The 27909-nt window shown below is 39.6% G+C and overlaps 1 protein-coding gene across 1 annotated transcript; it reads right to left on the bottom strand.

The window, feature by feature from the left end:
* On the bottom strand, nt 1-27510 carry LOC113415448 (stimulated by retinoic acid gene 6 protein-like). The gene is made up of 18 exons (XM_026672857.2): nt 27328-27510; nt 25095-25179; nt 24905-25005; nt 23284-23417; nt 21484-21604; nt 14868-14913; nt 12047-12175; nt 10037-10107; nt 8238-8349; nt 7038-7176; nt 6466-6541; nt 6248-6329; nt 4912-4960; nt 4709-4826; nt 3610-3729; nt 3058-3221; nt 1068-1214; nt 1-540 (listed from the first exon to the last, which is right to left on the bottom strand). The coding sequence occupies exons 1-18, from the start codon at nt 27354-27356 to the stop codon at nt 446-448; spliced, it is 1818 nt and encodes a 605-aa protein (XP_026528642.2). The 5' UTR covers nt 27357-27510; the 3' UTR covers nt 1-445.
* Nucleotides 27511-27909: the final 399 nt, after the last annotated feature.

Genomic DNA, 27909 nt, shown 5'->3' with positions numbered 1-27909 from the left:
TTCCATAGCTAATATGTTTATTCATGCGCTTCCTTTCTCATTTAACTGAAGCATTTGTAATCCACATTCCAGAAAACCTTTGAAAACAGTTTGCAATGAAATTTAAAAACAATAATAAAACAACTTATCCCTTTACATCCTATTCCAAATTGTTATGTTCATGGCCTCTGCCTTCTCATGTAATAACTGAAATGAAAGGACTGGAGCCTGAATATTCCAAAGGAAAGTGGCCTGCCACAGAAGCAATCTTATCTGTCTGAATCCAAATCAACTGGAAATGGGTTTCAATACATAGAAATATCCATAACGAACATCCTTCAAGATTTCTTCATCACCGTATGCTGACTACTAGGTAATCATATGCAAAGAACATGAAATGTTCTGTCTTCTGTTCTGCACATCTGAAACTCTTCAGCCCCATTCAGATAAAACAAAGCAGGGGCCCTCATTTCGGCTTCCTGTGTGCAGAGAGGCAGGGGTTCTTTAGAAGAGTGTAAAGCAGCAGCCATCTTGTCCTGGCCTTCTTGGACACCCTAAAATCTAAATGAGAAAGGATGAGTGTTTAATTTCCAGTATTCTAGGGATTCTTTAGCAATGCCCAAAGGCACACTGGAGTCTGACTTCACCCACCTAACTAGGAAAACTTATCAGCACTCTCCAGATATTTCTAGCCTGGCCCTTATCAGATGCACAAGGGCCTCAAACCTCAGAGAATGGAAACTGATGTCCAACAGCTCTGGAGATCACCAGTCAGAAAATGCCACTCTGTTGTCCCAAACCCTCTATTTTCTTGGCTCAGGTCACAGAGGGAGCATTTAAGGGACCCTTCTGCTAGTTTCAGGTGTGAAATGAGACAAGCATTGCCAGTCCCATCATTCCCCCTTCCCCATCTACTATGTTGTTTGAATGCAGCATGGATTTCCTAATCTTTGGGATATATAATAAATGCAACGCTTTCTGTCATTGTCTATAATCTTATTTGTTAATTTTCAAAACCCAATATTCTCCTATCTCCTTCCTCTACTGCAACATAAACAAAACATGGATCAAACCACAGCAGGGTTTACCTGTTGATTGATCAATGTGACAGGAATATGAGTTTCTTTGCTGCTGGTTCTCTATACATTTGGCTGCAAGGTGGTGGCCAAAGCAAAGTAGAATAGGATTGGTGTGATAATGGTCCATAAAAAGCATCCCGATCCATGTCTTGTATCCTGCAAGGAAATAGCAATCCCTTTACTTGGGAGGAAAATTCAGCTGCAAATGGGATCTGATGGCGCTTCTAGAAGATTGCAATTAGCTATATAGACAATCTGATACACTCTTTAGTGAAGATGTAAATTCCAGGCAATGAGGTTGGGTAACTTATGTGCTTTCCATGAGATTCACCCATCTCCCTCAAGAGCTACTCAATTGTTTTCCCAGTGAAAGGCTATAGCTGTTAGTATAGTTTTCCTGATGCTTCACTCAATCTCTACCCTCTTCCCAAAAGGGAACATCAGAATGGGTGAATGTAAGTCTCATAGAGTCAGGACATGAAGACATACCCAATAAGGAAGAGTTTCAAGTGACAGCAGTAACTAACTACAAGAAAGAATGTTGGAAGAATTCCTTGCAAGCCAGGGGGTCTTAGCAAATTTAAGACTTGTGGACTTCAATTCCCAGAATTTTGGGATTGAAGTCCACAAGTCTTAAAGTTGCTAAGGCTGGATACCCCTGCTGTAATCTCTTCACAGGAGCCAATCATATCTGTGGGAACAACTGTGGGTGATTGATTAAGGGATTATGATACCATGGAAGATTCTGCAAAGAAACCCTGCCTTTGGATCAGATTATGTTCTCCAAGTTTGGTTTAGAGATCTGATTTGGATAAGGAGATATGCGTTCAACTATACTTATATGGCTGGGCTAGGCTGTAATCTGCCATTGGCCCCAAAATGTGGGAGGCCCTTTCATCTGTGAACTCTCGGAATAACACCTCCTGGTCTATTCAAGTTTTAGTGGCTTTATCAAATGGCTTTATGCAGTGGTCATCCCTTCCTACATAGATTTGTGGTAAGAAAAAAAAATGGCAGGGAAATATGGAGGCCCAAAATATGGCCTAGTCTCAAAACACCTTCCTAATTAACAATAACTTACTTGGGAGTCGAAATTTACAGACTATTCTTAGCTTTCAGCCCAATAGGTAATCCTCACCCTTCAACCACAATTGGAACCAGAATTTCCAACAAAATGGTTGTTAAGTGAGCCACGCACAATTTTATGACTTTTTTTTTTTTTGCCATGGTTGTTAAACAAATCACCACCGTTTTTAAGGAGGTCATTGAGCCGTTAAAGGAATCCGGCTTCCCCCATTGATTTTGCTTGTCAGAAACCAGCTGGGAAGATCATAAAGGGTGGTTCACATAACTGTTAATCATGAATATATGCTGGTTGCCAAGCATCCAAATTTTGATCATGCGACAATGAGGATTCTGCGAGGGTCATTAAGTGTGAGGCCCGGTTGTAAGTCACTTCTTTCAGCTCCATTGTAACTTTGAACGGTCACAAAATGAATGATTATATGTTCAGGACTATCTGTAGTTAAATTAACTATACCTCATAAATTGAATAATACTTTATTCAGGGAAGATATGTGTTAAACTGAGGAAAGGACACAACCTAAACCAATTTCCTGGTTTGCTTGCTTTTCCCTTCAGGGATATTCAAAGGAATTCCCAGTTTCTCCCTGAGAAACTCCGGCCCTTACCCAGGGGTAGGATTCTACTGGTTCGGCCCGGTTCAGGTGGATTGGTAGCTCTGGGGATCAGCTGGGGGAGAACTGGTTCACTCCAACGATCAGCTGTTGAGCCCACCCTGCTGCCCCAGCTGTAGTCTGTGCTTTATATCCTGGTTTTCAAATTCAGCTGATTCACGCGGCACAGCGGATTACTGCACATCAGCTGTTTATTAACACACAGGGATTGCAGGAGCAGGCCATTAGCAAATGTTCTGCACACAAAGCGCACACTCATTGAACCGGTTGTTACACCAGTTGAATCGCACCCCTGCCCTTACCCATGTCAGCCGCTTCGTAGCCTTTAGGCATGATGGTCCTATCAATCCGAGCAATCAGCCAGGCTCCCAAAACAACGCTGCACATCAGTCGGAAGAGACAGGCGCTCAGGCCCAGCATCACGTTAGAGAAGAACAGGAAGTAATTGAAATTATGGAACGCTTTTCTGAAATTACAAATAAATGACCATTGGAGAGAGATTCATGTTGATTCATGACTGAGGACCTGGCTGTGGAAATCTGTCAAGCGGTCGCTGCCTCTTCGGATGATTATTTTTTTAATTATATGTTAATTGTTAATTTAATTAGGAAGCGTTTCAGGGGATCGTTCTTATTAGACGTGCAAAAGATATTCTCTGGAATGTGCTGCTATATAATTTGGGGTAGCTCCAAATAAAATGTGAATGTAATTTATACCTAAAATATTTGGTTTTAAATGATCGCTTGGTGCAACAACATACTCAATTTACCTCATGAAGTTTCCTTCAGTTTTAGAAATGAAGTAAGTATCGTTCATAAAAATAAAGAATTGAGGCCTAATTAAGGGGAACTTGCCTGTTATTAAGAGCCAAAGGCTTTTCCTTGTCCTCTTGCAAAATCTTAGGCTGGAGAAAAAATCGTCTGGCGGTTGTAATCTGAAACACGATGAACCCTATGACAATGGCAATGGTCAAGCTGAAGGGGAGAAGGCACAAATAAGCTGTAGCTGTAGAAGTCTACACCCGAGATGAAACAAGATATGTTTTATGTACCTATAGCTCTTTATTTTATATATTTTACCTGAAAGAGGGAGATGGCCAAAGCAGAGATGACCAAAGTAAAGACCGAATAAAATCTAATAAATACGCACACACACAAACACACACACATTTTTTTCTTTTTTAAATTCCAATTGCTCAGATCAAAGGTACATCTACCGCTAAGTCTAGGCCTCCTTCCAGATAAATATCTTAAAACATTGAAAAGTTGAGGACCTCACAGGTAAGTCATAAACAAGGGTGCAGCCGGGTGGAGTTGTCCTCTAATATTCATTTCATGAATACAGGTAGTCCTCAACTTACGACCATAATTGAGCCCAGAATTTATATTGCTAAGTAAGAAATCGGTTGAGCTTTGCCCCATTTTATGATTTTTCTTGCCACAGTTATTAAGTAAATCACTGAGGTCGTTAAGTTTGTCACATGGTTGTTAAGTGAACCTGGCTTCCCCGTTGATTTTGCTTGTCAGAAGGGTGCAAAAGGGGATCAGGTGACTCTGGGACACTGCAACCGTCAAAAATACAAGTCAGTTGTTAAGCTTCTGAATGTTGATCACGTGACTAAGGGGATGCTGCAAAGGTCATGTGAAAAACAGTCATAAGTCACTTTTTTCAGTGCTGTTGTAACTTTGATCTGTTGTAAGTCAAGGAGTACCTGTATATTTTAAAAATTGGCACTAGATTTGAGCTAACTGATAAAAATATTCATATGTAAACTGGGAAGTCCAAGTTTTGAACCTGTGTATTCGATCCCCAGAATTAGAATATCTACATACCCCAAGGGCCCCATATTTATGCCCCAGAGACCCCTTACCACAGAACTAGCCTCTCCATGTGCTCCACCAGACAATAAGGGACATGTTTTCTGGCCACCCTAGCAAAATCAAAGGCACTTACATGCCCGTTCCTAAACTTTTAGCCATTTCTATCCCTTGACCGTGCTTTACGGGCAACACCAAACCATAAATGAGCATCACTCCGAAGAGGCACTGCATGATGTGGATGACCAGATAACCTAGAAAAGAAAGCATAAGCAACCAATTGGAAAGGCCATGTGAGGGCACTCTACGCTGCTAGGGAAAATGATGTAGCATACATACCCCAAACTAGATAGGCAATTTGCCAACCAGAATATCTTGCGATTGCTCCCTGTTAATGTGAAAACAAAAAGGACAGATATTTATATAGGCATTTTGCCAACTAATTAATTAATTAATTAACCAGTTGAAATTGCATTGATTTTAACTGAAATAAAAATGCATGGTTCTTATTCAAAGGACCATAGTGTGCCTTTTAAGTACCAAATATGATGTAAAAACAAAAAACAAAGCTATCAGAACTTACAGAACTTATCTGTTTCTCCTTTCCTATCATAGAAGTGCACAAACACAAAGAATAAGCCTCAACATATGATCAGGTATGTCTCTCATGCAGACCCTTATTGACAAAAAAAAATAATTACCAGTTAAAACTGATACATAAATTCTGATTACTTCCAAACTTGGAATTCCATGTGCTTACTGAGAATTGATAAGGATTAAAAAGAAACATCCCAGAGTAACAAATAAGTAGAATTAGTTCAGGAAGGAGTTTGTTTAGGGCTGCAAAATTCAAACCACTACTAACTGTCAGCAGAGATACAGAAAAAGTGTTTGCTTCCATTTAAAGCTTGTCCAGATTTCTACAGATCTGGGTAGCTCTAGTGTAAATCTCACTGTGCCATTACCCTTAAGAATAGCACATATAGAGTAGTTTAAGCTACAGTAGTAAACATTTAGCAACAGGAAATCTTTCAATATATGGAAGGCTGAAGTACCTCAACTGTATCTTCTGGAAATGTATATGAATGGATTACAAAGCTGTTGAATCTCTGTCTACACAATTACCTATAGTAGGAAAAATCAGGAGGAAGCTGTCTGGCGCATGCGCAATATGCATAATTTTTTTAGGCAGATTTCCATTAAGTGATTGGAGAAGGTTGTTATCAAGCGATGGGATTCCTACCCAGTCCAAATTTTATCCAACACACCAATGCAACCTGTGGATGCCAATGACCGTACTCTTAAATATATGATTGTAAGTAAAACTCAGCAAATTCTTTAGACTTTATGATGGGTGGATATTAAACATTTATTTCCAATCTCTTTGTTCTTTGAAGGTCAACAGTGGAATAGATTTTACTCTCACCTTAAAATGCAAGCTATTCTTGAAATCTGAATATGAACCTGATAATTAGAAGAATGCTGCCATTGTCCTCCAACACAAAGTGAAACTAGCAAGACCAAATACAAAAACTGCAGGGGAAATAGTGTATTAAGTGTGGGTAGAAGAGTGTTTGAAAGAATTCTGATTGAAAGGCTACAAAAAAGGATTTTGCTTAAAAAATCAGTTGGATATGAAGAAGTTAACCAGGATTAGAGAAAACTAAGAACTCACCGCGCTTTGTGAAGATGAAACTTTACTAAATAACTTGGGAAGAAATTCCTTCTGTCCTGCTCGTAGCCTCTTGATATGTTTTCTAAAAAAAAAAAAGGCATTAATGCACATTTTTGAGGTAGAATTTCAGAACTCCTTTAAACCATATGTTTTAAAAGAAGAACCCTGGTCTGTGAACAGTAGAGGATCACAAACTTAGGAAGAAAATCAAGGCATACCTATAACAGGCGAGGATATGGAACACGTAGCTGACACTTGTGAGAGAAGCAGAGCCAACAGTGAAGATCCACACGCCTAGAGAGAAGCAGTTTTGGTGATTTATTTTGTTCACAATCCCCATAATCAAGTGCCAGTTATGTTTCCATACTCAGCCAAGCACAAGCGTGGCGGGGGGGAATATAATAAACTTTAGAGTAATTTCGTCTATCCTTGTCCTGTTACATCTCAGTTGTTTTTCCAACTCAGAAGTTAAACTGATGTACAAATGAAAAGGCAACCATTATGGACAATACCTATGTTTCCTTGACAGTAGTATGTCTTCTTAGCATAAGGAATGGGAAATAATTTTCTAATCATTTTTTTTTTAATTAAACTTTAAAGACTTCACAGTTAACATTTTGATTAAAAATCACATTTAAAAACTTAACCATTGCATTTTTTTTCAAATTTGGATGCAAAATCCATAAAACAAGATTCAAAAAGCAATCACCAATATTCATTCTGTGGCCAGTATTTGCATATGTAATCAACCCAGGATTAATTTAAAAGTCTGATACTCTCGTGACTATACCTTCCGTGACTTCAATGAATTCTTTTAAAGGTTGGATATCTGATACATTGCTGGAAACTAGAAGCTTCTCATAATTTGATATCAAAATCACCAGTGTACATGAAACAAGCTTGTAAACATAATACTCAATCACAGCAAACTGGAAGAGAAAGAGAGAAGCAGTTATTTAGTGACTGTAAAGGTGTGTAAGAAAGAAATGGGCCAAAAAAAATGCTACCTAAACAGAGGAAAAAGTTCAGAAAGGATCCACTCCCCAAAACTTCTCAGGATGTAAAGGAAATGGTGGGAGATTTGTACTTTCAGATTTGCAAGATTCTGTTAATGTAACCTTATAGTAAAGTAAAATGATCTCACCTGGCTATGTTTCCCGTCTAATCTGTCAGGGAAGGTTAACACCAATCTTGTAAGTCTCAAAAATGCAGATCTTCTGTTGTCTTCCTCTTAAACCTGAGAAATGAGGGAGGATTCCTTCTGATACTCTTTCTCTGTCCATTATGCTGATGAGAGTTATGCAGCATCTCTTCACCCTGTTTCTCAAAGCTTTTCTCACATACTTTATACTGATTTAGAGATATTGTTGGCAGGTCTACAAGCAGACATGCAACTTAAACCATAACTCCAAGGTGTATATTTTATATAGAAAAACATGAATCAAACGGCTAATATCTCTGAGTATAACAAAAATAAAGGTTTTATAGAGCTCTTTCTTACAGTATGAGAATAATATTAAGGCCAGTGCTATAGAGCAGGACTCTTGAGAATTTAACCTTCTCTCTTTTCATAAACAGATATAACAAAACATAATTCACGTGCCCTCAGCAGTCTCATTAAATTGGGCTGCTCCTGCAAACCAGATAATTTCTTCACAATTTGGGTAGGAAGATGTTACACAGAATATTGGAGAATAGCACTTTACATGAATATTTCTATACTTTTGTTTGTGAGGCACGAGAAGAAGGATGACTGCAACAATGCTATTTCAATATGTCTTAAGTAATTTGGAATAAAGCATTTTTTGTTCCCAGCATACAGAAGACAGACAGGGCTCTACACCTAAGATTCTATAATCCAATGTCTATTCTTTGGATTGCAAACAGCAGCTGATACCCAGAATGCCTTGAGTTTAGTGAAATAAAATTGGAAACACCCACAGTTTCCCAGTTCAGCATGTTATATATGACCCACAACTCTTTGGCTTACCATGTAAAGGCAAATGATGGCAAGCACCGTTGTACAGATCATTCGGCTGGGAAACTGAAAGTAAGGATCCCATTCATAGATGTGCTGCTGGATCCAAGATTTCTGGGGCTTCCTGTTTTTAAGGAAGACAATATGGACAGCTTGGAGGAGATGGGTAACAAGAAAAAGAGGACAAGTCTTCCTTGCCATCATGCACTTTTTTGTCTTCTTTCACCCTTAATCAAAAAGCAGCCTTCTTCAATACCACCTGCCTTTATCCACTCATACTACATTAGATTGACTGTCAGTCAGTTCAAGCTATTTTCTCTTTCTAGGGCAAGGTTTCCCAACTTTTAAGACATGTGGACTTCAACTCCCACGGCTGGGGAATTCTGGGAGTTGAAGTCCATGTGTCTTAAAGTTGCCATGTTTAGGAAGCCCTGTTCTAAGAAATGGTAGCTAGGATGCCACCATTCAGGGGACCACAATAAAGGCAAAGGGACTTCATTGGCACGAATCAAGATACCCCAATGGATTACCAATTCCCAGGCGTGGATTAACCCTTGAACAAGAGAAACACGTGCTTAGGGCACTGAGGGAATGGGCACCCCTGAGTTCCCCCCCCCTTACCATCATGCCCTTAACTCTTTCACTGCCACATATGATTTGACTCATACTTTTCATCTTCTCCTTAACTGCCCTATTCAACTTTACTCAAGATAGTTTTAAAAAAACCTATCTTTGACATGGTGAGTAACTAAGGTTTAAATTTTGAGTCTTCATAATTGGTTGGTTCAGCAATGAAAGGTCCAAAGGGCAGCATTATTGAACTAAGACTAGGGCATCACCTGACTTAATCTCATCCTGCCAATTCCTTTCAGAACTAGATATTAAGAGCACCATTGAGCTAGTTATTTGTGACTAATATCGTCATAGGACTATGTTACTATGTCCCAAATGAAAACAATGCCAATTATGTCTAAGAGTCTATCCCCGCATCAATGGATAGGTCATTGCTTGAGATTATTTACTGTCAGCCCTTTAAAGTAGACCAAAACCAAAAACACGCAGGGCAGTATTATTTTACTATAAAGCTATCGTACAGGTAGTCCTCAACTTGTTACAACTATTCATTTAATGACTGTTCGAAATTACATCAGTTCTGGGAAAAAAAAAAGACTTATAACCAGTCCTCGCCCTTGGGATCAGCCCAGCACCCCCACAGCTATGTGATCAAAATGTGGGTGCTGGTGTGTATTTACAATGGTTGTAGTGACCGCCCATTTGCAGCCTTCCCAGCCAGCTTCCAACAAACCAAGCCAAGGGAGGAAACCGGTGGTGGGATTCAAAGAGTTTAACAACCAGTTCTCTGCCCTAATGATGTCTTCCAACAACCAGTTCACCAAACTGCTCAGAAAGTTAATAACCGGTTCTCCCAAACTGGTGTGAACTGGCTGAATCCCACCACTAGAGGAAATGAACAATCACATGATTCACATAACTGTAGTGATTCACGAAATAACCATGGGAGGAATGGTCATAAAATTAGGTGCAACTCACACTTAAAACCACTTTGCTTGGCCATGGAAATTCTGGTCCAAATTGTGGTCATGAGTCAAGGACTATCTCTGTAACATAATCTTGCAACACTGAATGCTCTTCCTCCCTCCCTCCCTTTATCTTCATGTAAGCTAGGAAGGGGTTCCCCAGAAAACAAAATGTGGATTATTGAGGGAACTGTCCCTAAAAATAAAGAATATATGGTATATATATATATGATATCCTAAGAAACATTCCTCAAACAAAATGAGTGTCCTCACTGCACTGGAGGTTTCCTCAACAATTGTTGGACATATTGAGCATGATGGGTTTCCAATAAAGTAATGTTCTCCTGCAGGGAAGGAAAAATAAAATTATTTATTGTTTTAGGACTTTACACCTTTCAAAAGTCAGAAATGGTTAGAAATAAGGAACAGGGAAGTATCATGCTAAAAGTGGCTGATGGACCAGGAGAAAAAAATCCTTCTCCCCATGCATCATGCATCCTACTCCATCCCTCCTCATCTTTAATTATAATCTGTGTTGTTATTATTATTATTGTTGTTGTTATTGTTACTGTTATTAGAATTATCTGTTTCATCGTCTTTATTGTTGTAAGCAGTCCAGAGCCTCCTGTGGTGAGATGGATGACAAATAAATTTAATAAAGACATGAATAAATAGACAAACAAATATGATCTCCGAGTAACTTTGGAGGGATCACAAGTTAGAATCAGGAATATTTTGAGGAGTCTGGGTCAGGGAGATAAGTGAGTGAATGTGTGTGTGTGTGTGTGTGTGTGTCCAACCATTCTATAAAATTGTGCATCTCTTTTTGATATTGCTACATCTAGGAGCACGTAAAACATTTTAAAGACTTTGAAAAAGCTATCTGCCATCACTTTTCCAAGAAAATGGATATAGAATTACAGGAACGTCCAATATTTAATTATCTTTAGGGTGAAGATAAAAGTATGTCATTTATCCAAAGTATTTTGAAAATATCTTGAAACTACCTTCACTTCCACAACATATTTGTGTATAGCAGTGAGAGATGGAAGCAATGACGGGTGCCAGTGCCTGCAAAGTCACCAACTACAGGAGAGGTGGGGAACTATGAGCCCCTTTATGACTTGTGGACTTCAACTCCCAGAATTCCTGAGCCAGTATCCCAGGAATTCTGGGAGTTGAAGTCCACAAGTCATGAAGGGGCCCATAGTTCCCCACCCCTGAACTATAGCCTCCCATTTCTCCAGGAATGGTTTTGCAAGAAAATAAAGGCAGGGAAGGTCACAAATAGAGACCATGTGACCACAGAGGTACTGTGATGGCTGGAACTTTGAGAACCAGTCATAAGTACCACTTGTTCATAACAACAAGTGGTTGCTGAGGTTATACTATACTTGTATAGTATTCAGTTTTCACATATTATATATAAGGGAAACCCAAATCTTAAAAATATTGGATTAAGAAAATGTTGTGGCTGTTGATAAGATTGTCCATCTTCTTTTCTCAGAATTAGATGGATGAACTGGAAATAAGTCAAAAAGATCCCCTAAAATAGGGATGGATCTCTACGGCATTCCAGATCCTGAATTTTAATGTCCAACAGCTCCAGCTATTAGAGGTGTTGGACATTAGATTGGGCATTGTGAGGATATTGGGCAACATCTGGAGGACACAGAATACTCCTGCGGGGTTTCCGGTTTGGGTCTCTTCAGCGACAGACTGAAATCCGCGATCAAGCACGGTTTCGATCTGTGCTCGCCGCTGGAACGCCCCGATCCTTTGGATTCGGGGCTGAAGCCACCCCATAGAGATGGTGAAGAGTGGGGAGGTTGCTAGCTGAGTGGAGGGGAGCCGCATCTCTCCTCCTTGGCTGGTCTAAACTCCCTTCCCCGAAGGCGGTTGCAGCGGTAGTCAGAAATGGCCACCTCAAAGAAGAACCCGACTGGATAAGATTGTGCAGGAGGAAGACAAAGAGGAAAGCAGGACAGACCGGGCTAAACAACAGAGAACATCAAAACAAGGTACCCTGAATCTAAAAGTACCTAGAGGGATACTTCTGAAAGAAGATCATTAAGCAGCGAAGGAGAGAGAAAAGGAGGTTAAAACCCCCTTTTTAACCTTTACATTGACAATTACAAATGGTATGGAAAGAAATTTATGTTAATCTATTTTGACACTAATAGGCAACCTTAAGCTGAAATCTAAGTGTCACAAGGAGAATAAAGATTTTTTTCTTGGTCATTTTAAAGCCTAAAATGGAAGAAATACTCCAGGAATACTCACCGTTGGAAGGCCTGTCTGGAACTGGGCCCATGACGCTTTTATCAACATATGGGTGAATTTCCCTAGCAGGAAAAGCTGGCAGACCAAGGAAGGCCAATAGAAAATGATCTTCTCATAATACCCCAGGATCTGTACAGAGGAAAGTAAAACTGTTATCTGCTGGTGTTACTGTTAGGGATACACCCTAGCAGAATGTGCACGGCAGTCAGTCAGGCAGGCAAATATGTGAGATAAACGTTTTTTGTAGCTTACACTCAGTAAAACAGATACACTGTGCTAGTTAAATAGTTTATTCCAGTAAGAGTTTTAGCATAGTCAAACAGTCCATATATCATTCAATAGGTCAGTCCATTCGGGGATTATTCAGTTGCAAAGTCCAGTGTTGAAAAAGAGGTCAGTAAACTTACAAATATCAATCCAGTAATATATCTTCTCGCAGTAGAGATATAAAAAAGTCAAACCTCCTTTCTTCCTTCGACGTTCAAAAACTCAGCAGCAGGGAATACGCAGTTAGCAAACCATCAATCCAGCAATCCAGCAAGCAAGTAGGTTCTCTTGCTCTCTCTTATGGCGGTTTTACAACCGCACCCAAAATTACATGCTTTGCAGTTTAAAGTGACACACACTTAAACTTACTATCATAGTTTATATATATTATTTTACTCAAACTAAGTTAGGTAACCTTGTTATTCCTAACAGTTACAATGAATCATTTCTATGCCAGGTAGAATCCTAATGATTAGCCCTTCATATGTTGCCATTCAACAAAAGCTGCCCACATCTCTCTTTCTCCTGAGCCCTCAGCATTAACACTTTGAATGTTCAGTTGGCCTGTGGGCTCTGAATCAATCTGGAGCTCAGCTGAATGGCTGCCCTTCTGCCCTCACTTTGTCTGCCAGCAAAGTGGCTTTGCAGCTGCCAACTTGAAACACGCCTAAACCATGTTGGCTTGACAAAAAAAAGGGCTTTCCCTGTTGTGGGTGTTAGCTGGAAATGCTACAAACTAGTATCCCTGAGATTTTTTTTTACATCTTTGTCCTGGCCTCATCTGGAGCTGCACAGCGGCATCTTAAAAAGTGACATGACAGTACTTGCTCGCATCTCCCTTTTTTTCCCCCATAAAAGAAGGAAGGACCCAGCATGATGGTGTACGTGAGAAACAAGTGAAGAAAAGCAAGTGGGCAGGAGCCATTACATCACCAGAAGTATAAAAAAAAGACCCAGGAAGTAGCCATTTCTAAGTATTCTCCAGGGTCCTCAAAAAGAAAACCCTGAATATGGAAGTTAAAAGTGTTTGCTTTAACGGGACATAAAATATTTTGCTCAGTTTTCCTCTCTTTGCAGTTGAGAAGCAAGAAAAATAGCTGGTTAAAAGGAAAAAAAAAACTGGTTTAAAGGAAAAGATTAACAACTACTGCAGCAACATTTGTAGCTGCTATATTATTTATCAGCAGCATGGTGTCTCAGCAGTTAAGACAAGCTGGAATTGTCGGCTGGAAAGCGGTCAGCCCAGGTTCGAGACCCGAGACCCATGCAACAGAGTGAGTTTCTGTCCTCACCCCAGCTCCTGCCAACCTAGCAATTCGAAAGCCTGCAAATGCAAGTAGATAAATAGGTACCATTCTGTTGGGAAGATTAATGACGTCATGCTAGCCACATGACGGTGGAAATGTCTTCGACATTTAAAGCTCAGTGGTCTTCAAACAGAGATGATCACTACCTCCTTTAGTTGGCAATGACTAGTGAAATAAAATCCGCAGGGACTCCTTTACTTTTTTATATATATACTATATGCTAGCTCACGTATGTATCCATATTGTAAACTGATTCTGTACAAACGGTGCCAAATTTTACACTCTCTTCTTGGATGTCAACCAGCTTTACAACTAGCTGTTGTAGCAACTAGCTATTGTAGCAACAATGACTAAGATTTTGGCCCCCAATATCATAGGGATGATCCTATTAGGGATGAATAGGAATTGATGACCGGTAAGCTTTGTTTCACCTTCTGGGTCATATTTAGACCCCAGTGGCATTCTTAGACACGACAATGATAGAAATGGCCTTGTTTGCCTACTGATACATGGGTGTTTTATGATTGGTACAGATGCCATGGTCACCATCTTATAAGCTTGCTCTTCAAATTATACCCATTGTCCCAGAAAGGTTAGAGGCCTTTCAATTAATACAAAGAATCATACAATAAGAAATCCCAAATATGAATCCCATTTTGCTTACAAACTCATCATGGAAACTCAGGCACATCTGAGCATTGAACTTTCTCTTGCTTCAAGCCATCTTTGTTTCCTATTTATTTCATGTGCCACCTTTGCTCCTGAATCTCAAAATGGCATAAAGAATGCTTCTATTTCCAAACATATAAATCATATTTGATTTGAATTGAATTGTAGAAAATTCATCTTAGGTTTTCCCAAGAATACAATGGAAGTAGATATTTTGTTTCCTAATCCTCTTTAATCTTTCCTCTTGGGTTGGTCATCTTCCTTTTAGGTAAGTAGAGTTGACGGCCTGACATATCTTTTTCAACTGGATGCTCTCAGCAAAAGTTCAGTTATGGTTCCCATTGAAGGAAAGGAAGACAATATCATCATTGCCCATGTCAATGTTGTGGCTGATAGGAATTGTAAACTAATGTACATGAAAGATGGAGGTAGCTGACTTGTAAGATGTCCAGGATGAATATTTATAGGTGTTTCACAATTATGATAGATGAGAGAGGAAGGGGGAGGGAGGGAGGGAGGAAGAGAAAGAGAGAGAGAGATCCACATTTTGCACTGTTATTAAATAGGTACATACTAACTTCTCCATGTGGGCACTGTCCAATGTGCATAGCCGTAATTACAAACCTGCCAAAACAAACAAACAAACAAACAAATAAAAGGAAGAACTTCAGTTGTGAAGCATAGCTTAGGAAATCGAAGTCCTGAAATTAGATCTAATCACATGTTTCTTCAGAATTTTGTTTCTATAGCCATAAAAACTGACCAGCACCAATCATGTGATAAGATTAAGAATTAATCAGCTTCTCAGAATAGAACATTCAGACTTTTTCTTGACTTTCTTTTCAACTCATTCATTCTTTTTCGGTACATTTGAATGATCATCCTCCATTCCATCTATGTGACCAAACCACCTCCATGCATTTGTTGCATTGATCATTTACTTTTGTATTCACTCCACATTTATTCAGCATTCTTCATTCATGATTCTATCTTTCCTTTAATCACACCCCTCTTTTTTTTTTTTTTATAAAACAAGTTTTATAAAACTTGTTTTATTAATTTTTAAAACACACAAATTACTTTTTTTTTCTTTTTTTTCTCTTCTTTTTTTTTTTTTTTTTTTTTTTTCTTTTTTTCTCTTCTTTCATTCGTATTCCCACTGTATCCAATTTTAGGTTTTTCTTAATATATCCAACTCTCAATTCTACATGATAAAATTAGCAGAAGCATGTCCTTAAACATGGTCATTGTCTGGCTGAGTCTTGTGAGAGTTTGTAAAAAAAATGCTGTGAAAACAAATAAATAACTTTTCATATCTTTCACACAAGCAACACACCATAAATTGTGCACTACTTTTCTACTCTCGTTTGCACGTCTTACATTTTTTTCTGTTTCCCCATTTTGATAAACAGATTATTAAAATACACAGAGTAAAATCTCTTTTTTAATTCACATATAACACTATTCTGTATTTTGCCTGTCAGATGCGATCAGTGAGGAAAATGTTAGAACCACATTTCTTGTTTCATTTTACAATGTGTCTAACATTTACTGCAAATCATCTGGGTTCTGAGTCATCAATGTGACATTGTTCAAATACAAAAATGCATGCACAGTCACATCCATAATCAACATGTATCTAACTTCCCCAGAGCGTTTTCTGCTCAGTGTTAAACTATTCACTAAGTATCCCATTCATTCTCATACATGATTTACTTCCATTGTATCCATTTTTTCACAAAACGTTTCATGATTCAAGCCTATTTGTTTTATCACATGGCTTCTTTGTATCAACTAATATACCATAAATGTTCTTATTTAATCTCAAGGACACGTTGAACATCAAATCCTGAACTGTGCAGCTTTGACCAACTTAAAGCAATTCTATGGCTCCCAAACGTTAGTTTGATCTTTTGTATCTTTTCTATCAGAATTTGGTCCAAACTTAAATTAATTCCTCTGTAATTGTTTTCACGTTTTCCAGCATTCTCTTTTTAGAAGGAATTAATGGCAGGATTTTTCCAATTGTCGGAAATGGATTCACAGTCACCAAAAATAGCCTTTGTGTTAAAGTGAGAGTAAAGTCTATTCCAGTTCTGGCCTGTTCTTCAAAAGACAAAGAGCTAAATGTTTAATATCCATGGATCATAAAGTGTAAAGAATTTGCTGAGCTTCATTTGCTATTACATGTTAAGAAGTTACAGTAATTTGCATCCACCATTAGCACTGATCTGTCAGATGAAATCTGAGGAGGGTGGAGAATTATCCAAGCAGATAATCTGCAATCACTTGATACCAATCTCCCTTCATCACTTAATAGAGATGCCATTCCTCAAAAATTATCTCTAACGCATCCTGTACAAAACATAAAGCTTCCAGAGATTTTATTCACTGAAGTAATTGTGCAGGCGGGAATTCAATAGTCCCATAATCCATCCATGGTCACCTGCAACAAATCATTGAGGGATCTCCACCTTCTATATTTTGATGTAATTCCCATCATTTTTAACATTTCCTGTAATTTTGCCTTAAATTATACACATTATGCCACACCTGCCATGCCATACTGTGGCATGGTGAAATTAGTAAACTAGTAGATCTGGACTGCAAAAATCTAAACTGTCATTAGATGGAAGTAAAGTATTAAGAATTTACTCCATCTCTGCTGCCTTCTAACATCCAAATTTCTGTGCTGATAACCCTTTTTTATAAAAGTCACAGTATTTTGAACATATTTATAATCCAAACAAGTTTGATTGGTTTGATTTTTTCCCCCTATTATTATTTCGATGCCATATCAAGGGTCTATGTAGCAATAATCAACCAAACAGTGGTATAACAATTTCCCTGCTCCAAAACTCATTTCCCCTTATTTCTACTTGTAGTTTCATTGCAAAGAGATGCGCCTTCTAGTCTACTATATTATTAAAGTGAACAATGTCTAATTACCTGTTTCTGCTACATCTGAATCGATTAAAAACTATTTTTACTTTCTTCTAATTTGTTGCTCCATGCTTTTTAACTGGAAAAGAAAGAAATCCCTTTTGTTTCTGCCTTCCAAGGAGAAAACATTCATGGAGGAATGACTTGTAAGATACCCCACGGTTCTCTTACTAAAAAGAAATTTCATTTCTCTGAATCTGAGAACACCTTATACTGAAGGTCTAAAGCTACAGACTCATTTCTGGGGTGATTTAGGAATGTATTTATTTGAACTACTCAGAAATTAGACTCAGCCTCCAATTTCCTCTAGCATAGGATAATTGGGGGAGGGGAGGAGATTTCTTAAGAGTTATCCTCATACCAGTCTATTCTTAGGCAATGCAAAGTATGAGAATTCTTAATACTAATACAACTTAATATCTATTTTAAATATTTTTTTAAAAACCAAATCAAAAAGGCCAAAACATCTCCTCACCAGCAATCAACACCCAAATTAACATCAAGATTAACATTAGACCAGGGCTGTCAAACTCACGGCCCATGAGCCGGATGCGTCACAGGCTGGCCATGCCCATGCCCGGTTTAGCAAAGGGGGGGAATGTCCCATTACGTCACATGGCATGCCACCGTGACAACGCGAGTTTGACACCCCTGCATTAGATTAACAATCAAGAAGCAAACAATACTCCAATCAAGGAACTGCTGAAGAAGCTAATAGTAAACAACAGGCCAATCAAGGAACCATCAACCCCGACAGGGCACACCACTAGAATGTAAAACGATAGCAAACCTCATTCCCTACTAGCACTGATGGCGTTATCTAGTTTGGTAATGAAACATCTGCAAGAAAACAACCAACCTCAGAGAGCCCCAAGGACTCACAGTTCAACACTGAGCTACAAATATTCTCTCCTAAAAAAGCAGATCATCCCAGCATTAAGAGTGTATTCTGTGATCTATTTATCATTATGAAATTTATTTTTGTTTTCAATGCACATAAAAAGTACATCAAAGCTCTTTTGATGTGAGCTTGACTCCTAGTGCTTTCTCCTGTTTTCTATTTCTGAGGGAGGTGGGACTTTCACTCCCTACACCATCTCCTCTACAGCTGTGGTGTTTCCTGTCAGTCTCCTATCTGGTACTTTTTTAAAAAAAAAAATTGTATTAAAGCTTGGAATTGCAATAGCAAAAATTAATACAAACTAAGAAAAGGGATAAAAAATAGAAAGAAAGAGTAAACAATGCAAAGAAAAAGACAAAACTGCAGAGACGGGCTACAAGAATGACATGGGAAAATACGTCTCACTGGACATACAAAAGAAAAGCGATGCTATAGAAACTCTCTACTCCTCAGAGCATCTCTCAAAGAATGTTGCTCAGCAACTAGTTACAACTGCATCTCCCAATGAAAGGGAAATAAAGCATTATGTTACTCACATGCTGCAATGCAAAAGAGTTGGGTATTTCCCTTCAAGGAAGGAAGCCCGCAGGGTAATGAATCAGGGGCTGGGTCTACGGAAGCCCAAGGAACTGGTGCAAGGCAGATAGTCCTTGTTTTATGTTTTAGTCCTGCTACTAAAACATAATCAGAGGGAGAATTCCTACAAATATGTCCTGCCAACATCTTTTGTTGTTGTTCTTGTGTTTTCACGACGTTTCCTTGCCTTCATCTCATGGCTCATGAATAAGGTTAAGGTATTCTGAGGTAATTTTCCTTATTTCATCACCGCTCATGGCAGACTCAAGGGATGGGAAAATGTCTTATTCTTCGCCATCCAGCATAAACAGACAGCTATACCTTGGTTGTTTCAGGCTGGTGTGGTCTTCTGTACTCACCAGTTACCTGTTTCTTTCTACATAGCTTGCCCCAATGAGGTGTGTAACAGTACCTGTTCAATGAATGCTATTGGATTCATGGCACACACACACAGACACACACAAACACACCCCTGTTTCAGTGGTTTTCACAAGATCGGTAGAAGGGACTTTAATTAGAAGCAATTCAAATCTATATGCTGTGTGATAAACAGGTATAAGGTTCATATGACTGAAATGAGTATAAAAAGTACAAGTAGATTGATTTTATTTTTATTTATTTTATTTATTTGCATCCACCTATTATTTTTACAAATAACTCAAAACAGCAAACATATCCAGCCCATGTTCCTCCTCCTACTTTCCCCACAACAACAACCCTGTGAAGTGGGTTGGCTGAGAGAGAATGACTGGCTCAAGATCACCCAGCTGGCTTTCATGCCTAAAGTGGGATTACAGCTCCCAGTATCCCATTACCTATTTGATAACCAAGATTATCAACTTGGGCTTTCAGTGTGTCACCAACTTTTGCTATAATGGGTATGCAAACTCACAATACAGTAAGTGTGTGGCCATAAGTTATAACTGCTCATTGTTATGCAGCATTTTATTGTGGTGATCTTTTTCTATCTTCCTGTCTGTCTAACTGTCCATCTATTCATCCATCTATCCCCTTCCCTACCCTGGCCCCCTAAACTCCTCCCACTCCATAGCCAGGATACGCCATCATCCTGCTTTCAAACAGACTGACACCTGTCCATCAAGTTGTCATTTCTCCTGTTTTTTTTCCCTAGGCTTTTCTTTTCCAGTTGGCCTCAGTCTGGAAACATTCAGGAATTTTTGGTGTAGATTTCAATTTTCCGGAATAAAACTGATTTTAAAATTGGAACTGCTACAATTTTCTGGAATAAAACTGATTTTTAAACTGTTTCCTCTGTGAGCTGAATGTAAGGCAAGGCATAGGACCAAACTAGAGAATCTAGCAAATGTGTGACAAAACATCTAGTGTGACACTCATTGTTTGCTAGGTGTTTATTTGTTTATGACAGGGGTCCCCAAACTTGGAAACTTTAAGACTTGTGGACTTCAACTCCCAGAACTCTCCAGCCAGCATAGCTTAGTTGAAGTCCACAAGTCTTAAAGTTGCCAAGTTTGGGGACCCCTGGTTTATGAGAAAATCTGAGATTGCTGCTAGATCTAAAGTTCCTCTCAGAGATAACAAGAGAACACAACAGGTCTTTTCTGCCTTGACTTGTGGACAAGAAGAAGAGAGAAGGAGCTTTTAGTTGCTTGAAAATGGCAGGAAAATGTATAAAGCTAAGGCTATGTACAGAGCTGCCTCACAGCCTCGGTAATGAGCAGTCACACTCCCACACATACTTAACTTATCTGTGATCCTCTGCTTTACTCAATTTTCTGCAGTCACATTATAAACAAACCATATGGGCTTGCCTTGTAAAAACACGGAAGCACAAGCTTCCCAGCTGTATTTCAGCCTCGTTTATTATATGGCCTGTGCCACAGAGACTTCCTCATACCTCTGTCTTGTTTATTCAGGGATTTTTCACCTAGGTTCTCAGAGGGCTCCGCAGTGGTGGGATTCAAAAATTTTTTAGTACCGGTTCTGTGGACATGACTTGGCTTGGTAGGTGTAACAAGGGAAGGGTACTACAAAATCTCCATTACCTCCCCACCCCACTAACCTGCTTTCCAGCTCCGTTCTCCTGTGCAGGGCAACAAAAGAAGACCCGCCCAATCAGCTGGGACTCGGGAGGCAGAGAATAGATGGGGGCGGGGCCAGTCAGAGGTGGTATTTGCCGGTTCTCCAAACTACTCAAAATTTCTGCTACCGGTTCTCCAAAACTGGTCAGAACCTGCTGAATACCACCTCTGGGGCTCAGGCAATCCATTTCTCTAAACATTCTTTCATTCAGAATTCTTTTCCATATTTCTCGGGTGTTTACACTGTCTCATTCTCAGTGCTCAGTCTTCCTCTTGTTCCCTTGTCAGGTCATGTCTTCTACTATCCATAAAGCATTTAAAACAATTTATTTTTTTAACTGCAATGTTCAGCATATGGATATCTGCCTAGAGTGACAATACAGGAACTGAGCAAACTATGGCATTCCCATGTTAGCTGTGGTGTCCCTTCAAAAGCAATCTAACCATTTTAGGAAGAAAGGGTGGGAACTGACTGGCACTGTTTATGATTAACAACTGAATTTGAAAAGAAACTGGGATAGCCTTCTATGATAAGGCTGGGCTAGTAGATCTGAACAGTAATGAAAACTCTTTTAACTATTTGAACATATTCCCTTCCTGGAAATACTGTATATGTGAGCGGTGGGCAGACATTTTATAAGGTTCTCCCACAACCCCCCCTTCTGGTGCTCATCATTTTTTGCACTAATCAAGCCAATTTCTCAGGATGCTCACCAAGCTGCTGTGTAAAGGAATCCCAGGGTGGCCCCCACAATCTGCATGGGTGTTGAAAGACAAGCAAAGAACGGATAGGAGGAAAGGCCCACCTCTGTGGCACCGATCAGAATAGCAAGGGCTGTAAAAAGATAGAAAACGGATAATGAAATCCCTGTAATGGGAAGATAATGGACAGGCGTAAATGCATTAAGGTCCAGTCTTAAGGAAGAGCCAATAGCTCAATAATAAAATGTGGGCTTTGGCTATAGAAGATAGGAAACTCATTTCCTGGTGCTGGCACTGATGATTGTCACAGCTAAACTGGATGGCAAACTCCAGAATTCATAGTGAAAATGGCTGCATTCTCAACAAATCTGCAGGGACCAGGTTGGTTTAACCTAACTCTAGACCAGCGGTCGCCAACCGGTGGGCTGTGAGAAAATTTTGGTGGGCCGCAGAGAAATCTCACCCCCAGAGCACCTCTCCAAAGCAATTAATCCAGGCTGCGCAGCCCACATGGCCCACAGGAACCCTTCCCGCCCACTTACTCCTTACCTGGTAAACTTGCCTGCTGAATTGCTATTTTTCCTTTTTCCAACCATCATCTGTTCTGCTGTGCCGGGAGATTTAGATTAGCTAAGAAGCAGGAAATGGTTGGATTTCTTGCTTTCTAGCTAATCTTTAGATCTTCGGCTCAGCACAGCTTAGGACTTAGGACTGAAGGTTTGCTTGCAAGCAAATTCAGTACAGACTCACGGCAAGCAAATTTGAGAGACTGAGCTAGCCGATGGCAGATAGATAGATCACTGAATGATTCTGTGAGCAACTCAACCTGCCTGCTTTGCCTGGTTTTGGGTAAAAGTTGTTCCTTTTTTATAAAAAAGATCAATATTTATATAAATATTTATAATATTTACATACAAGCCATGCCCAGCCAGTCACATGACCACCAAGCCACACCCACAAATTAGGCCATGCCCACAGAACCGGTTAGTGGTCTCTGGGATCTAAAATTATGCATTTGGTGGTCCCTGAGGTCCAGAAGGTTGGCGACCCTTGTTCTAGACCCAATTTAGAAGCACCCATCTAAGCATTACGGATAGTCCTTGATTACAGTTGAGCCCAACATTTCTGTTGCTAAACAAGACAGTTGGTAAATGAATTATGTCCCATTTATGACCTTTTTTCCCCACAGTTGTTAAACAAATTATTGCAGTTGTTAAGTTGCAAACTGCTAGGTATTTAGCTTGAAACCCAGAGTTTGAAGTATCTGTTTTTCTTCATTATTAAGGACATTTCTAGTACCAGAATTAAAAATACACTGGCACAACAGAGTGCTTAAATTGGGTTTAAATTTTCTAGTTCTAGCTAGAATTTTCACTTTTCAGAGTGATTTGCATAATATCTAAATGTAATAATAGTTCAAGAATATTGATCTGGGAGAAGTTTGCCAGCTGTCCTCTTACTGAATTGCAAATATTCAGCAACTGCATTTAAACGAAAATATTGCTTAAATAGATCTCCAAAGGTAATGCAGAATAAATTGATGATGAATCAGGAGTAAAGATGAATGTGACACAGAAAAGTTGTAGGTTAACTGTGCCTTATGAGACATTTAAATGTAGCCCCAGGTTAACCTAGCCACCATGCTGTATCTTTTATGTTGGAGAGAGAATTTCCACATTTTGGCTGTTTCCTTACCTTATTCCCAACACCTGTTTGTAAATTACATCACAGAGATGAGGATGGATCAGAATCTGAAGGGGAAGTACCAGTAATTTAGGTTTTAGGCTAAAATGTTCTAATAGGATTTTTCACCTTTAATCCATTGTGGCAGAACTCGCAGAGGGAAATAACCATCTGCAAACAGTATCATGACTTTGTTAGCTGTAGCTCCAAAGGCAAAACCCATTGCCCAACGACTGCTGCATACTCCCATTAAATCTAATGGTCTGTGGGGAGAAAAAGATATTAAAACTGCATGTTTAAATTTTCATTTAGGCATAGGAAGAATGTCTACATGGGATGAAGCATTTGACAGTAGAACAAGATGCAGTATTAGGCAAGGGGACTTTCTCCAGTTGGCCACCAATTTTAGATATTTGCAGCATCTACTTGACTAGACTGGTTGATCTCAGTAGGGATTGATTGATTAATTGATTAACTGATTGATTGATTGACCAAAATCTATATACAGTATTTTATATTCCTTGAGATTCTAGGTAGCTTTATGTTCCAGGAATAGCAAGGCAATTCCTCTTATATTCTTCTAACTCAGAATTAGTAATTGTCTATAGTCTAAAGCAGGGGTCCCCAACCATCGGGCCGCGGACCGGTACCGGGCCGTGGAGCACTCTCTACCAGGCTGCAAAGAATTTTTTTTTAAAAATGGCGGCTTTCTTCACCTTCGGTGAATGCTGCTGGGATCGGGATCAAGGACACAAATGAAAGAAGGAGGGAGGGAGGAAACCGAAGCCTGTCCTTCTCTCTGGGTCAGCTCTCTCAGTCGCTCTCTCGCTCCTCCACCAGCCTGCGAAGAAACTGCTTCAAAGAAGCAGGGGGCTTTCCTGTCGCCGCAGCACCTCCGAAGCACCCGTTTCTCCCCACCCCACCCCGTCCGCCCGCCTGCCCCGCGCGCGGGTTCAACCCAGTGCTCCGTTCTGCCTGCCTGCCTGCCTTCGTTAATGGTTGAATCGGAACAGCTTCGGCTGAGTAAAAGAGGTGAATAGTTATTATTCTAAGCGAAGCTGCTCCCAAACAACCAGAAACTAAGGCAGGCAGGCAGGCAGGCAGAACGGGACACTGTGGATTGGCGCGCAGCGCTGTGGGGGCGGGCAGGGTGGGGGTGGGGGAGAAACGGCGCTCGGAATAGCTGCGGCGACAGGAAAAGCCCCCGCTTCTTTGAAGCAGTTTCTTCCTGGGCTGGTGGAGCAGCGAGAGCAAAGCCTCCTTCTCTTCTCTCCCCCGGTCCTTGCAAAAATTTTCTGCTTGAAACCGGTCCTGGTACAAAAAGGTTGGGGACCACTGGTCTAAAGGCTGCCTGAGCTTCTACTCTCTAGCCCAAAGTATGCTATAATTATGCAGGTACTGAAGCAAATGACAAATGAGACCATAAGAGAAAGCAATGGCATAGAACCAATCTTAAACTTGCATTCAAAAACAGCAAATAAAGAAGTTTGCTCACCTGGAGAGGATGTTGTAGGATTCTGTATCGTACAACAAAGCATACATAAAAAGAAGATAAGGTCAAAGAACACGAGGCAGACCCAGAAGAAGATGGAGAGACACAGTATCAAAGACACACTACAACAACATAAATTAACAATGGTTGAGGCCACCAAAAGAACAAGAGCCAGAATTTTGTATCTCCCTCAACAACTGAAGCAGTAAAGGAGGAGGTAAAGAAGAAGACTGAAGCAAAATAATTTTGCAGACTTACACAACAACCCCACACCGCCTGTTGAGGAGATGGCATTTTTCATCAATTACATTTCTCCTGGATCTCTTTTCAAAACAAGACAGCACCACAATTATGGCAATCTACAAAAGAAGGAAAGAAAATCCATGGGTTGCAAGAAGTCCAGGAATGTGGCTCACAATTATGGTAAGTTATTTATAGTTTTACTTACTGAGGGAAGAAGTGAATAATGTAAAACAGGCTCCAGGTCTGTTAGACTTGTACAGGTTTCATTATAGGTTTCATTTGGGAACTGACTGCATAGAATACACAAATGCAAACAACATATTTAATTGAAAGTTACATACTGTAGATTAAATAATACTGTAGTTTCCAATGGAAAAAATGGGGAATGCCTTTGTGGGACAAATAAAGAAATGCAATTCTAAGTATGTGTGCAGTCTAAGTTTTCTTGATTCAACTTCTGTATCAAGTTAGGAGAAACTGCCAAAGCACAATAATACAGTGGGTAACTTATAGGCAAAAGAGCTCAGCTTTTATATCACCTGGTAGGGCTAGAAAACCCCTCATTGCAAAACTCTATACTTGTAGATTCTAGTGGGATTGCAATCTACACAAATATACCATCTAGAGTTGGTCCTCAGCTTTCAACCATTCATTTAGTGACAGTTCAAAATTATAATGGCATTGAAAAAAGTGACATATGCCTGTTTTTCACATCCTTAGGGTCACATGATCAAAATTCAACCACTTGGCAACTGGCATGTATGACTGCAGGGTCCTGGGGGGGGGGGGGTGTCATGTGATTTTCTTTTGCAACCTTCTGACAAGCAAAATTAATGGGGAAATCAGATTCACTTAACACCCATGTTACTAACTTGACTGCCTTGATTCACTTAACAACTGTGGCAAGGTAGGTGGTAAAATGGGGCAAAACTCACTTCACAATTTTCTTGCTTAACAATGGAAATTTTGGGCTTAACTGTGAATGTCAGGACTATCTGAATCCTAATCTATGCAGTATTCCAAGTTTCTGAACATGAAAACACCATTGGATAATAGTTCTGTGTATCTACCTACCTACCTACCTACTTTTTCTTTCCTCTTTCCAGGGGAGTCAGAGTTATCACGAGGAAGTCGTTCTCTTTTGCACTACAAGAACTACCCTGCAAATGGATTAGCCTGAAACTCAAGAGGTTCACCAAGGACACTTCCTGAACTTCTCAGCTGAGCAGCAGGTTGAACACAGACTGGGTCCAACGTTCTCTCATCGGCCACCAGTGTTTCCATGAACTATGCCCATGAAATAATCTTATTAACCATATTCAGAGGAAATGGCCATGCCCTTTCCATTCAGTCTGAAGCCACAAGCAAGAGGATGTGTCCCTCCCATTTCCCATAAGGAAGTCAACTATATCTATAACTAAATCTTTCTTTAGCCTTAATGATAAGACATCATCCACCGTTACATTTAAGGACAATACACAACTTAGTAGGTAGAATTCAGGCCCTGCCCTCCAAGAGAATAAAGAAACCCCCAAGATGGTCTCTAGAGAGGTATCCACCACTATCTCTCATGTCCCCATAGCCATCTCTTTCTGAGCAGAATTGACTTGGATGTTCAAACTGGTTCCTCCTCCCATTCATTAGTGAAGCTCCTAACATCATACCTTCAATAACAAAGCACAGCAGATAGGACAGGATGGGAACAACTTTCTTCAGTAGGATTACTCTTGCACTCTAGTTAGGGTATTGTGTCAAAATTGAACAAGAGAGATAAATTGCAATCAATCATGAGCAAAAGTATGTTTAGTGGGGAGGGGATCAAGCAGGGATGGAGTGCAGGGCAAAGATGGATGGAACTTGCAGTAGTCATAAATTACAGAAGAGGATTAGGAAGGTCTTTTCAATTACTGTATTGTTCAAATATGCTAAACTTTTTGAAATGGAAAATGAATGTGCTTTTTATTGAAAATCAAGCATTATTATGGGAATATTGTGCAAAAGCTACAATATCCTTCAAATAATATGTCAAGCAATTTAAAATATAGACAGTCCCTTACATCTCTGGCAAGCACCGTACACTAGATGCTACCAGCAAACTAGTGCCTTCTAAGTCATGGAAGTGATGGAGAAAGATTTCTATAGAAGAAGCAGCGGAGAGCAATCGGTGCTTAAAACTACCCTTAGTTATCGAGTCTGCTTCAAGCCTGGGGTTCAAGTCAAATAGTTCCTCTGCAATTGGCCAGATGCATCTGCCCTGGGTTCATTTCAAGGGGAGGAAAGCCACAAAAGAAAATAAGGGGTTAAGAATTAAGCATCCCCTTTAATTTTCTCATATGATATTCCCTGAAAAAAATGCCTTCCTCTCCACCACCACCCTGCCACATAGCATTGTGTGTTCAGCAGATCTCATGGTTGTATCTCTCGTATTCAAAACTTACCATGTTTCCAGAGAAGGTATAATGGCCATGCTGAGAAGTGTTAAAATGTATTCAATTCTATAGGCAACCCCAGGAAACAATATGGTCTCTCCGTCTCCTTTGTGTCATGTTCTTTTCTTAATCCTTCTGTTGAACTGAGATTGCAGGGGTAATTCCAAGGCTGTTTCTAATTCCAGCAGAACTAGCAACTCATAAAGCAAACATTTGGTTAAACATTTGCCTGTCATAAGAGCACAATGAGGAACTTGTGTAGAAGCTAACCAGCTGGAAGAGTCTCCCATTATCTGCAGACACCACATTTAACAACTATAAGTTTTTTTTAAAAAAAAAAGGCTTTACACAGAAAAATACAAGGAAGTACAAAGTTCAGAAGAACAGTTCAAGAGAACATGCCAAATGCAAAACAGTAAGACTTTGAACAGCACATGGTGAATTGATAAGAACAATTTTCCAGAACAACACTTAGGGCAATCGGGGGTTTGTATATAATTTTTATTTAAAAAAAATTCAAGAGAATAAAAACAATATCATTTCGGTTTACTTTTCATTTCTCTTACAACTCTTTGTCTCATTCTATGAGTT

This window comes from Notechis scutatus, chromosome 2 (genome assembly GCF_049901735.1).
Source record: "Notechis scutatus isolate UNSWTSFEM ecotype Mainland chromosome 2, rNotScu1.2, whole genome shotgun sequence".
Lineage (NCBI taxonomy): Eukaryota > Metazoa > Chordata > Lepidosauria > Squamata > Elapidae > Notechis > Notechis scutatus.
Note: the sequence above shows the minus strand (reverse complement) of the source record. Positions and strands in the feature narration are given on the sequence as shown.